Source organism: Capra hircus, chromosome 15 (genome assembly GCF_001704415.2).
Source record: "Capra hircus breed San Clemente chromosome 15, ASM170441v1, whole genome shotgun sequence".
Taxonomy (NCBI): domain Eukaryota; kingdom Metazoa; phylum Chordata; class Mammalia; order Artiodactyla; family Bovidae; genus Capra; species Capra hircus.
The window spans coordinates 35,327,959-35,341,370 of record NC_030822.1 but is presented as its reverse complement, the minus strand read 5'-3'; the positions used below and the strand labels follow the sequence as shown (position 1 = coordinate 35,341,370).

General features: G+C 38.7%; 1 protein-coding gene and 1 pseudogene across 1 annotated transcript; one reads left to right on the top strand and one right to left on the bottom strand.

The window, feature by feature from the left end:
- LOC102189605 (olfactory receptor 56A4-like) lies at window positions 401-2,328 on the top strand. The gene is made up of 2 exons (XM_005689793.2): window positions 401-649; window positions 1,633-2,328. The coding sequence occupies exons 1-2, from the start codon at window positions 401-403 to the stop codon at window positions 2,326-2,328; spliced, it is 945 nt and encodes a 314-aa protein (XP_005689850.1).
- On the bottom strand, window positions 6,258-7,091 carry LOC102189886 (annotated as a pseudogene).

Below are 13,412 nucleotides of genomic sequence, written 5' to 3'. Positions count from 1 at the left end.
ACTCATGGCACAGATAGAATGAGGCAAACAGAAGCTATTTATTTAAGGGCAAGAGAGTTAATTCTAGGAGAAGGATATGATATGTGCTAAAACACGGAGGTGAGACAAAACAAAACATGCTCTATAAGGGGCTGTGTCTATATGTGTGGAGTTGGAGCATACTCATGTGAAGGGAGTTATTCTTGATACGTAAAGTCATGAATGCTAAGGAAAATGTTTTAACAAAGAGTGATTTTATCCAATTTAAATTTTAGACAGATTTTATGTCAATAGAATTATGGAGAAACTTGATGGCCTAGAATGAAGGCAGATAAATCAGTCAGGGGATTACTAATGTAACAATCAAACCCTGAATTCATATCTCTTTTCTTTCAGTCAGTTTCAGGCTTACCTGCCAGCCATGGTGTTATCTCTCAACCACACAGGGACCCAGGTGACTGAATTCCTGATGATCTGCTTTCCAGGAATGCAGGATACCCAGCACTGGCTGTCTCTAGTCCTGGCTCCTCTCCTAGTTTTGGCCCTTGGGGCCAACTTTCTGTTATTACTTGCCATCTGGCAGGAGGCATCTCTGCACGAGCCCATGTACTACCTGCTTGCCATCCTTTCTGTGCTGGATGTCATCCTCTGCCTCACAGTCATCCCTAAGGTCAGACCCTCCCTGGATTTACTCCTGGGTATTCAATCATCTTTCTCTAAACACTACCTTGCTTTGCAGATGTAAATACTCTTGTAAAATTTTCAATGAGTTGCCAACAGTATCATACTAGGTCTATCACAGCTTCCAGATATGTCTCCTCTCATTTTCAATGCCTATGATTTTTAAGGTTTCACATTTTTTTTTCAAACTGAGAAGCCCTCTCTCAATGTCTGAGTCAGTGATATTCCAAGTTTTGACTTTCTCTTTACTTCTAAGGAGATTCTCCTTGACTCTGAATCACCCCACCCTTATATTCAAGGGCTCAAGACTTTTCTTTCTAAAACATAACTAGGGACTTCCCTGGCAGTCCAGTGCTTATGACTTCACCTCCCAGTGCAGATGGAGTGGGTTTGATACCTGTTGGGGGAGCTAAGATCCCATGTGCCTCAAGGCCAAGAAACCAAAACATAAAACAGAAGCAATATTGTAACAATACTTATTGTTCAATAAAGACTTTAAAACTGATCAACATTTAAAAAACTTAAAAAATGTAACTAGATGTATATTTTTGTCATATACTGAGGTAGGAGGCATAATTGGAAGATGTTTCTTATGTATAAGGAGAGGTTGGTGGGTGTCCAAATATAAGTATTAGGCTTATTGGATTTGACGTCCTTGTGATACATTTAGATGAGCAGATGTGTCCATATGAAGCTTGGGTAAGAACTATAGAGATCAAGAGAAGACAGACTAGAAATAAATTTTTTTAAACAAAATGGTGTGATCTATAGTTGAAAAGTGTATAAATCGGGCTCTGGAAGTTGGGATGCATGTAGAAGGCATTTAGAATTAGGACACTGTCCCCATTAGGATTATGAGACTGTGGTTTAGGGATATGAGTGGTTGAAGCCATCAAAGGATTATCCAAGGGTTAGTCAGGTACCCTAGGGTGGGAGTGAATGTACTGCTTTTGAAAATAATAATTCTGGCAGGTCCTGCTCATCTTCTGGTTCGACATGAAGCCCATCAGCTTTATGGGCTGCTTCCTGCAGATGTTCATCATGAATACATTCCTTCCCATGGAGTCCTCCACCTTTCTGGTCATGGCTTACGACCGCTACGTGGCCATCTGCCACCCACTGCGCTACCCATCCATCATCACGGAACAGTTTGTCATCAATGCAGCCATCTTCATCATCTTCCGCAATTTGCTGGCCACGCTGCCTACACCAGTTCTGGCTGCGAGACTCAATTACTGTGCCAGCAATGTAGTGGAAAACTGTATCTGTGCCAACATTTCTGTAGCAAAGCTCTCCTGTGGAGACATTCACCTAAATAAGCTCTACCAATTTGTGAGTGTTTGGTGCCTACTGGGTTCTGATCTGATCCTTATCTTGCTATCCTACTGCTTCATCTTGAGTGCTGTTATGCATTTGCAGTCAGGAGGTGCATCCACCAAAGCCTTGAGTACTTGTGGTTCCCATCTCATTCTTATACTTTTCTTCTATACATTGCTGCTAGTCTTCATCTTCACAAATAAGGCAGGGAAAAAAGTGTCCCCAGAGGTACCCATTCTTCTCAATGTCTTGCACCATCTCATCCCACCAGCCCTGAACCCCATTGTTTATGGAGTACGAACCCAGGAAATCAAGCAAGGGATTATCAAGCTATTCAAGTACCAGTTCTGAGAGATGTGAGTCAAAGATCAAGGATTATGGAAATTTGAGTGTGTCAGTGATGGTTTCAACTGAAGACCACAAGGAACACCATGTAACATCCGTGCTGCTACCCTTATCTTTTATTTAAACCTTCCTCAACCACTATCACAATATTTACCCTCAGTAACCCTTTCCTGAAACCCTCATTGAATATATGTTTTGGTATCCATTATTTTCTTCATTCTGACCTCTTGCCATTGTGATAGCTCAATTACTCATTCATTAAATAAGTATTTAGTGCCTTCCACATACTACTCAGTCTTTACAATCCATATCCCTTCACATGTAATTTCCAGAGCAGGGATGGAACAGTGCTTCCAATAGAACATGAGGAGTATGGGCAGGACTGGAAAAACCAATGAGGAGTTTACTTCAATAATCCAGGTAGGAAATGATAATGATTTTTGAACTAAGGTGAAAATTGAAGTTATGGGTCACAAGATTTACCGAGAGTCCATAAGAAGGTTATAAAAGATTGAGAGGAATAAAAGGTGACACCAAAGTTTTTTTGCAAGAACAATTGGAAAAGCAGAATTGCCATCAATGGCAGAGCTTTTTTTTTTCTTTACATATGCTATCAGAAGTTTGGCTTTAAAGACTGAACCCTATTTCCATACCAAATTTCTCCAAAAGACTCTACTTTTGAAAAGATCTCCAGTATTCTGACAGGCCTACAACGATAGTCACCTTCTCATAGTCAATCTTCCTTTGTTTGTTTAGAGCCAGAAGTTCTGCTACTTGTGAACAGGTCTTCCCTGTCATCTCTGCCTTATCCTCCCCATGGCTGTATCCCCCACTAGGACTTCTACTACTTCTTAGACTTCTGCTTTTTCTTTGCTTAGTACTCTGTACTAATTGCTCCAACTAACTGGAACAGTATTCTCCTTATGTTCAAATGATGAACTTTCCAACATTCATAATCTCAATTCAAAGACCACCTATACAGGGAATACTTCCTTAATAATTACATCCAAGGTAGCATACTTCTCATAGATCATGCTAACATGTTGTATTACCTTTTTTCTTTATAGCACTTATCATTTTCTGAATTTATTTATTTCTTTAATTTCCCTGTAAATATACTTAGATTTAAGTCTCTTTTGCTCATGACCTTATCCTCAAATCCTAGATCCTGATACATCTGACAATATTTCAGGTGTTGAATACATAGGTAAGGGAACAACTAATCTCAAAATTTGGTGTGTATGGTCACTGTCATGTTCTGGAAACATTCTGAAATATATGCTTAGATCAGTCTCCAGTGTCAGTTGGCATGTCCTCCAAGACAGGGGTCCCCAACCTCTGAGATCCAATGTCTGATGATCTGAGGTAGAGCTGATATAAATATAATAGAAATAAAGTGCAAAATAAATACAATGTACCTAAATCATTCTGAAACCATCTCCTATCCCTTAGCCATGGAAAAATTGTCTTCCACAAAACCAGTTCCTGGTGCCAAAAAGGTTAGGGACTGATGCTCTAAGATATCCATTTGATACATATATCAGTATAGGGGAAGACTTTTAAATTATTAGTAATGTTAAAATTGCCAATATAGCCTTCATTTTAACATTACCTGGATATTTGTTCTAAGGTTCAAAGGACCTCATTTCCTATTTGTATTTTTTCCAAACATTAGATTATAAAAAGTTAAAATCAGCCAATTTCAAATACTGATGTATAAGATTATGAAAATCTGATGAAGCAAGATTTAAACGAGATAAAAATACATGTTTCCTTTATGAGAATTGTCTTTAAACATGAACAACCATTGCTTCCTGCTGCTAAGTCGCTTCAGTCATGTCCGACTCTGTGTGACCTCATAGGCGGAAGCCCATGAGGCTCCCTGGTCCCTGGGATTCTCCAGGCAAGAACACTGATTGTCATTTCCTTCTCCATTGCTTATCCTAATGTTAATAATCCTTATTATTCACCAATAAAAACTAATTAGGAATAACTGTCTCCTGGATTTATTTACAGCTTATCTTCAGCCTCAGGGCTGTCACTGCAGGATTTGAGCGTGTCTGATATGCATAATGCTAATACAAAAGACTTTCCCTGTTTTAGTCTTTTCACTCTATTTTCTAATATTCTATCTTCTGTCATTATTTTAGCACAAAGAAGCCTGATTCACTGGCTTCCTTTTCTATTTGTGGTAAAGCAAAAACAAATGACAGACACATCATTTATCATTATGGGCATTTTTTGAGAGTAAACTTTTCTTTGTCTGATTAGCTAACTTTTCCTATCCACTTCCCTGAGTTTCACATCAGTGACTGGAAAAAAAAAATCTTAATTCATATTATGTATTTTGAATGGGATATAGCCATTCTTACTCTCTGTTGTGTTTTTCACATAGATATTTGGCTTAGATTTCTTAAGCTATACAGAATTTCTTTTCTCACATTAAAATAATCTGTAAGTAGGCAAAATAAAGCAGAGTTTTAAATAAAACAAAAAAAATTCTTAAACTCTGTTTTGGTAGATATAGCTTGTGGTAAATTCTTCAGTTCTGTGAATTCATTTCATCTAAGTTTCAGTCTGCAATTTTATTGGAAAGTCTGTGTTTACTTTAAGCTGATGTGAGTCATAAAATCTCATAAATTTTTAGACCATCAGTGGGAAGATGTTGGAAAAAATCAGTTAGAGGTTGCAAGAATTATCTATTTCATAATAGCTGCTAATTAAATTTGCTTTAGAAGTAGATCTCCTTTTTCTTTTGAGAACCCTTCTCATTGATATTTAGTTAAAAAACATGTTGAACTGAGACCTTCTTCTGAAATAGTAAAGTTTGTAAGAGTGAGACTTTAGTTAGTCATACTCATTTATATAATAGAGAGTGTCTTGTAAAAATGGAATTTGAACCTAATAGCACCTGAAATTATTGTTTATTATTGTTTGTTATGCTCAGTCGTGTCCAACTCTTTGCAATCCTATGGTCTGTAGCCCACCAGGCTCCTTTGTCTATGGAATTTTCCAGGCAAAAATGCTATAGTGGGTTGCCATTTCCTTCTCCAGGGAATCTTCCCAACACAGGGATTGAACCCATTTCACTTGTGTCTCCTGCATTGGCAGGCCAATTCTTTACCACTGAACTACCTGGTAAGCCCAATTTAGGCTGATACAAACACATTTTCATTTTCAAATAGTTACTAATAGAAGTTCAAAAGTCATGAAACCAAAGAAAAATTTAAAGATTTATTTCTTGGCAACACTGGATGGAGGAGTCAAGAAATTGACAAAGTATGGAAAACTATACCTTAAATTGATTAGCGATTCATCTAATATTTTACTCCAAGCTAAATGGTCCAGATTTTGGGAACTGTACTGATAGTGGAATTTAAGCATTTTTATTTGGGGGTCAGAAAGCAGAAACTCCCTGAATCAAATTGATATTTTCCTGTGTTGGTAATCTTGAGAACATGTCAGTCCTAAAGAAAAGATGAAGATTTACATAGTATGACTTGGGCTTTCAGAGGAAAATGCTCTTTGTTTCTTAGGGTCTCCTGGCTTTTAGACCAAGAGGCAAACATACATGGAGCCCTACCAATAGAGAAAGCCATAAGCTTCTCTGAGCAGATGAATGTAGGCTGGGACCTATAAATGATGTGAATATATAAATGATCTTGGGTTTTGGCCTGATCATTTGACCTTATGATTTGAACAAAATCATACGTGGTGGTATTTGGAAGTTACCCTTGATACGATGTTTGAATTTCCCATTTCCTTTCAACTGTCATGAGGGTGTGTATGAAGGTCCATGCCAATAGCTTAAAGGGAAAAAGTGAAGAAAAGAGACTGGATGAGATGAGTGATAAGAGAGATGATGAGATGAAAATGATAAGATGAGTGCCTGTCTTAAAGCAGGGCATGGTTTCATAGACTCTTAGAGCTAGAACTTAGAACATTGACACATTAGGGGACACTTTCTTCTTTGCCACATGAGTGAAGACAAAGACCAGGAGGATGGTGCTGAAGAAGAGGATCAGGATAAAGTGGGAGCCACATGTGCTTAAGGCCTTTACAACAGCTCCTTCTGACTTGAGTCTCAGAATAGCCCTTAGTATGAGGGTGTAGGAGAGGAAGATGAGGATGAGGTCAGATCCCAGCAGAGTCCAGTCTCCAGCAAACTGGAGGAGACGATTGATAGGGACATCATCACAGGAGAGTCTGGAGACAGACATATTCGCACAGAGCAGTTCTCAATGACATTTCTCCCACGATAATGGAGTTGAGCAGAGAGGATGGAAACAGACATAGTCAGAAGTGCATTTCTGGCTAAGATAAAAATGGCCACCTTGACTATAAATTACTCAGTGATGATGGATGGGTATCTTAGTGGATGGCAGATGGGCCACATAGCGCTCGTAGGCCATAATCATGAATGTGCAGGACTCCATGACAAGAAAGTAATTCATGATGTACATCTGAACAAAACTGGCAACAAAGCTGATGGGCCTGAGGTCAAACCAGAATATGGCCAGGACCTCGGGGATGACGGTGAGGCAGATCACCATGTCCAGCAGGGAGAGGAGGCTGAGCAGGTAGTACATGAGCTCACGTGGAGAGACCTCCAGCCGGATGGTGATCAGGAGGGTGGCGTTGGCCCCCATAGCCAGAAGAAAAAAGAGGCTGAGGGGCAGGGACAGCCAGAGCTGCCAGTTGGGGGACCTGACAAAGCAATTCAGGAGGAAGTCTGAAACCTCAGTGGAGCCATTTCTGTGAGATGTCATCTTGTGGATTTTGTTTCTACAGACTTCCTTTTATGATCTAAAAAGTTAAGATCAAAATTAGCCTCTGATTATGCTAACAATGGGAGAAAAGTTCAGGAGCAAACTTATGGTTTCTATCAGATTATTTTGCTTTAAATGAAGATTTTTTCATGTTGCACACAGAAAATAAATTCATTTCATCTTCTGCAATTTTTGTGTCTCCTCATTTATGAAATAGTTCTATTTTTCAATGAAAATATCTTATAAAGTAGAATGAGTTATGAACAGTTAGCTATAAGATGTTTTCTTACAACTGAGGATTGTTACAGATCAGGTCCCCAGATTTTAGCAGTGTGGAGGTCTTTAGTGATTCCTCTCTGAATCTCTTTGCCCAATTGACCAGATAATGCCTCCTACATTCATACCATACACTGTCCAGTGCTGTCACTCCTTTCTTCTAATTTAGCTTTTTTTTTTTTAAAAAGCTCTTTATAAAGAGGGAACAAAAAGATTAAGTATTATCCTTGTTCTCAGGTGAAAATTCCCTTGGGATTGTCAGTTATAAATGATAAGATAATAACAGAGTAATGTGCAGAATATTTTGAGAGTAGATGAGGACTAATGGCAACCCACTCCAGTATTCTTGCCTGGAGAATCCCATGGATGGAGGAGCCTGGTGGGCTACAGTCCATGGGGTCGCAAAGAGTTGGACACGACTGAGCAAGCTCACTAAACTTACATGAAGGTAAAGTGTTCCCAGGACTACTCTCCTGCTGAATTTTAAAGGCAAGTTCAAAGAAAGCTGCAAAAAATGAGCTGCTTGTTGCAGTGAGGAATGCCTACAAAATGTCTGATATTAGCATTCCTGGAGTCTTTAAAGTCATGCTGTATATAGTCCCTCTATCTGTCTACAAAGATTCTGCTCCAGTGTCATCCCATGGGTATAAATTGTTTCATAAATATATCAACTTCACTGTTTTACATGTGTTTAGCTAGCTGGTAAAATGCAAATATTGTTTGCGGTGAGTCAAGTGGACTTCAAATACTTACTAGACATTGTGCTAAAATACATGTGCATGTGTGTGTGTGCTCAGAAGTATCTGACTCTTTGTGATCCAGTGAATTGTAGTCTGCCATGCTCCTCTGTCCATGAGATTCTCCAGGTAAGAATACTGGAGAGGGTTGCCATTTCCTCCTCCAGGGGATCCTCTGGACCCAGGGATCAAACCTGTGTCTCGTGAGTCTCTTGTATTGGCAGGTGGGATTCTCTACCCCTGAGCCAAACTGGAAAGCCCAGGATCAAACTCTTCTCTCTATATTAGGAGCATTATCTCAATTATTAAAATGACCCAGGAGGCATGTCTTATGTAACTTTACAAATGAGGGGGAAGGAGAGGCAGAAAGGTTGAGAAAATACCAAGACCACACAGACAGGAAAACTTTCAATCTAGATGCAAATTTCTACTTGATTTTCAACTCAGTTCTTAGCTGTACTACATCTAATTAGTTAAAGAACATTGGTTGGAAAGTCAGGATTCCTATTATAATAAGCCCTATAATGCTGCTGCTGCTGCTGCTGCTAAGTCGCTTCAGTCGTGTCTGACTCTGTGTGACCCCATTGACAGCAGCCCACCAGGCTCCGCCGCCTCTGGGATTCTCCAGACAAGAACACAGGAGTGGGTTGCCATTTCTTCTCCAATGCATGAAAGTGAAAAGTGAAAGTGAAGTCGCTCAGTCATGTCCGACTCTGAGCAACCCCATGGACTGCAGCCCACTAGGCTCCTCCTCCATGGGATTTTCCAGGCAAGAGTACTGGAGTGGGTTGCCATTGCCTTCTCCACCTATAATGCTATGATAATGTATTTGGTTCCTCAATGTCCTCAAATAGAGCAACTATTCCTCTAGGATAATATAATTTTTGAAAGTTGAATATAGTAGTAGGTAATTTTGGAATGAGAACTCAGTAGATAGGAATGGATTTTTAATAGAAGCATGAACCCAAAGCTGAAAAGATTATTCAATCAAAAATACCTAATTTGATGTAAATGTTAAAAACACATATTAGTTTCCACCTATGCATGTCCTTGGTCTCACACTTCCAATCCTGTTCACTTTGTTTTTTTGTTAGACTCCAACCTTCCTACCAATTGGCCCTGGGAAATTTCTGGGTTAGCAAAGATACTGGACTTTATCCTCCTCTTCCTCAACTCTTCTCTTCATTCCTTTTTATGTTCTGATTTAATATCAAGGGAGGTCTGTCTTAATAGGGTCTGCCAGGAACTGTCCCTCTCTTTGGGGCAAAAGTAATTTCAAGATCCATTGGAGTTTACATTAAATCTCAGTTCTTTTACAGCTTTTAAGAATAGCAATGCTTACACGATCTTGGTAAATTACAAAGTGGTTTTAAAATGGTCTCATCTGTGCCTCTGAGACAGTACACAAAGCAAGAGTTGTATTTATACCAGTTAATTTTGCCACAACACATGCAAATTTCCATGTCAAATTCTGACACACTTTCCTTCAAACAGGACTTGTCATTTTGTACTGAATTTTGTGTTTTAGCTCTTCCTTTGCTCATACCTTCATGTAGTAATATTACAGCATTTTTATTCTTAACACAATCCCAAATCTCACCATAGTTAAACTACATTAAATAATCCTGCCTGATTTCTGGAGGATCTAGTCACATGAAAACATCTCAGCCACAGGGAACAAGGACCCATAAGGAAACCTACAAGAAATGCAGTATTTTAAAAGTTCCTGGATAGTTTTGGAAAGATTATTTCTAGTACTACAATAGAATTTCTAGAGAGCAGAAATGAGGAATTGCCCATTTTATTTTCTATTCTTTCTTTTTAAAGATTTCTTGCCTTTTTTTCTCTCATTCTTTCTGTTTTTTCCCTTCAACCAATGCTTTATTCAATAAGCACTGAGTATCTATCTACTCATCTATAGGACTAAAGTACTTGGATTACTTAGATATGCATATACCTTTTCCCTTTCTTCAATTTCCTCTGTAATCAGAGATAGCCTATGGCAAGGATAGGATTGAGACCCCAGAGCTAATCATTTCTTGTCTCCATCAGGGTCAAGCTGAGGAAGCCAGCTGAAGCTGGAGACCAATGCAGGAAACTAACTCAAGTTTAGAGTCCAGTATGGAACTATGTCACAGCACCCTGGAAGCATAGACTTTGAAATTTGGAGGGGATGAAAAGGATTGCCCACTCCATATTATTTGGATAAATGTGAAATACTACCATCAGTCTGTCTTTTAAACTTATGGGGTGGATCTGGAGACAGAAAAGTTACTAGATTTTCTAGTATTAGCATTTTAGCTTTTATAAATTCTATTTTCACCACTCAACCCTCAAGCAGCAGGATCTTAGTTCCCTCACCTTAGTTCCCCGATTAGGGATCGAACCTATACCCCCGCAGGAGAATCACGGAGTCTTAACCACTCTTTGGATTGAACTGAGATATGTTATTCTCCCTCTACTCCTTCTCATACACACCCTTGTTTTCTGGTCTGTCGCTGTGTAGAGTATCTTTCTCCCCTCTGATTAATCAAGTATTTATGCACAGATTTTCTCTTGTCGGGTTTCTAGATTTCCAGACTTCAGACTGAAAACAGCTGAATTGTTCTACTAGGTACTATTTGTTAGCTGCTGCTACTGCTAAGTCACTTCAATCGTGTCCGACTCTGTGCGACCCCATAGACAGCAGCCCGCCAGGCTCTCCCGTCTCTGGGATTCTCCAGGCAAGAACACTGGAGTGGGTTGCCATTTCCTTCTCCAATGCATGAAAGTGAAAAGTGAAAGGGAAGTCGCTCAGTCGTGTCCGACTCTTAGCCACCCCATGGACTGCAGCCTACCAGGCTCCTTCGTTCATAGTATTTTCCAGGCAAGAATACTGGAGCGGGGTGCCATTGCCTTCTCTGATTTGTTAGCTATTCGAAGACATTAGTTAATTTTCCATGGACAAGATCCAGCTTACATTCATCCTTAGTATATGAAGCCCCTAGATGTGCCAAGGCAGTTAAGAAAGGTCCTCTTGTCACACAGGACACAGTTTCACTACCTTTGTTCAAACCCCTCAAGCACTCTTGACTCAGGGAAGGACAGGAATACACATCTGGGCTGAAGACATAGGGCCCCTCTGCCTTCTGGCTGATCTTGGTGTCCATGCCTCTCAGCCCCCCTCCAGGTTTGCTTCCCAGACTCACTTTCAGAGGATGTACAATCATGGGTTCTGGCTCCACTGACGTTGGGACTCTAACCAAATATAATTTGAGATTGTTATAACCACACTGGCCTCAGGGACTCTACCTTGGAGTAACTGTCCATTCCTTTTCCCTTGAGGTGGAGGTAGAAATCAAGACAAGCAAGCTCATAAGGCCCTCCAGGGCAGATAGGAACGCAGTTAAGGAAGATAATGTTTCTGTCTCAGCCTGAGAAAAAGAGCCTGTGGGAGCTCAGACCTACTGGCTATGTTGTATATAAGACATACTATGAGTTATTTCTCTGAATATCAAGAACTCACATATTTACACCCATATATTCACACATTTATATATAGGAATGCTCTCATTCCTTTCCAGAGATGCAATAAGTTCATTCACAAGTAACTGTGGGCTTCAAGTTCATTCTCAGTAGAGAATAAGTACTGTCCATAAATGTTATTGAAGGCTTCCCTGGTGGCTCAGACAGTAAAGAATATGCCTGCAATGTGGGAGACTTGGGTTCAATCCCTGGATTGGAAAGATCCCCTGGAGGAGGGCATGGCAACCCACTCCAGTATTCTTGCCTGGGGAATCCCCACAGAGAGAGGAGTTCTTGGGGTTGCAAAGAGTCAGACATAACTGAGCAACTAAACACACATATAAACGCTGTTGAATGGATAGATGATTTCTTATTATGACCTTAACTATAATGTTACAATGAAAAAAGTGAAATGAAACAAATGAAAACTTAGTTATTGAGAAATAAGATGCATTCTCCAGAGAAGACTCTCATTGCATTTTTACTGATATGAAAGATTACCCAATGCAATACAATATTTTTAATTGCAAGTTTTTTTTTTCTTTTTGCTATGCTGGACACTTACAGGTTATTAGTTCCACAACCAGGAATTGAACCCAGGCCACGTCAGTGAAAGTGCAGAGTTGTAACCACTGGACTGCAAGGAACTCTGGTGATTTGATTTTAACTCATAATTGTTATGGAAAATGAAGTTGTCCTTTATTTATTTATTTGTTTTCCTTTGGGATTTCTGGGTCCTAGAGTTGAGGATCTCTTCACATTGTGACACACTAATATCATGACCTTGATTTAGCTTTATGCTAATGTTTTTGCTTTTTAATATTAATAATGAAACACTTTATTTTACTTTCATCATGCAATCTCAATCCTAATTTCTGCTCCCTTCAAAAGACATAAGCCTTATTTAATTAATACATGTCCTTGCTCATTCAGCTTCATTGTTTATTTATCTATAAGTTATCCATAAGAAAGAATTTTTCTCAGTGGTCATGTTTAATTTTTATATATTGTATTATATTATAAATCTCATCCTGTTCCTTATTTTTTCATTCAACTATGTAAAAAAAAACTATGAAAAGTAAAATATGCAAATCCAAATAATTTCTTTTAACTCTGAGTAGTATTCTATTGTATGTATACTTTTTATTAACAAAGCCAACATTTAGATCAGGGCCTTTCTATCACTACATGACAAGGAATGTTGTCTTTACCATTTCTAAAAAATGTATGTGTGCAAATTTCCCTGTGGTATAAACCTAGGAGACCAGATTTCTCTATGATGCCTGTGCACTCCTTTCAGAATTGGATTGAGTTCCTTGATTTCTTATAGCCACAGCAGTGTTAGCTGTTGTCCAATTAAAAAAAGATAAAATGTTGAAAAGAGTCCTCACCATTTTAATTTAATTTTTTGGATTGTTAAGCTTTTATAAACAAAAATTTAAATCATTCTGGTGTTCCTTCTCATATATTCTTTACCTTTTTTTGCTCTTTTTTTTTTTCTTGATGGTTCCTTGTATATTTTAAGACTGAAGATTTAGAACACTTAATTCTATCTTTAGAGATTGCTAATAGCCTCTCCTGATCAGCAGTCTAATTTTGAATACAATATTTTTGTTAAATAGAAATCTTCAATTTCTATATAGGCAATCTTAACTAGAGCTTTCCTAGTAGTTTCTACTGTTGGATGATTAGTTAAAACTCTCATCAAGTTTGCAAAGTCATTTTTCTATATTTTCTATAAGCTCTCGTCTTATCTTTAATTTTTATGTCTTTATTTATGGTTTATATTGTATATCATGAGGCT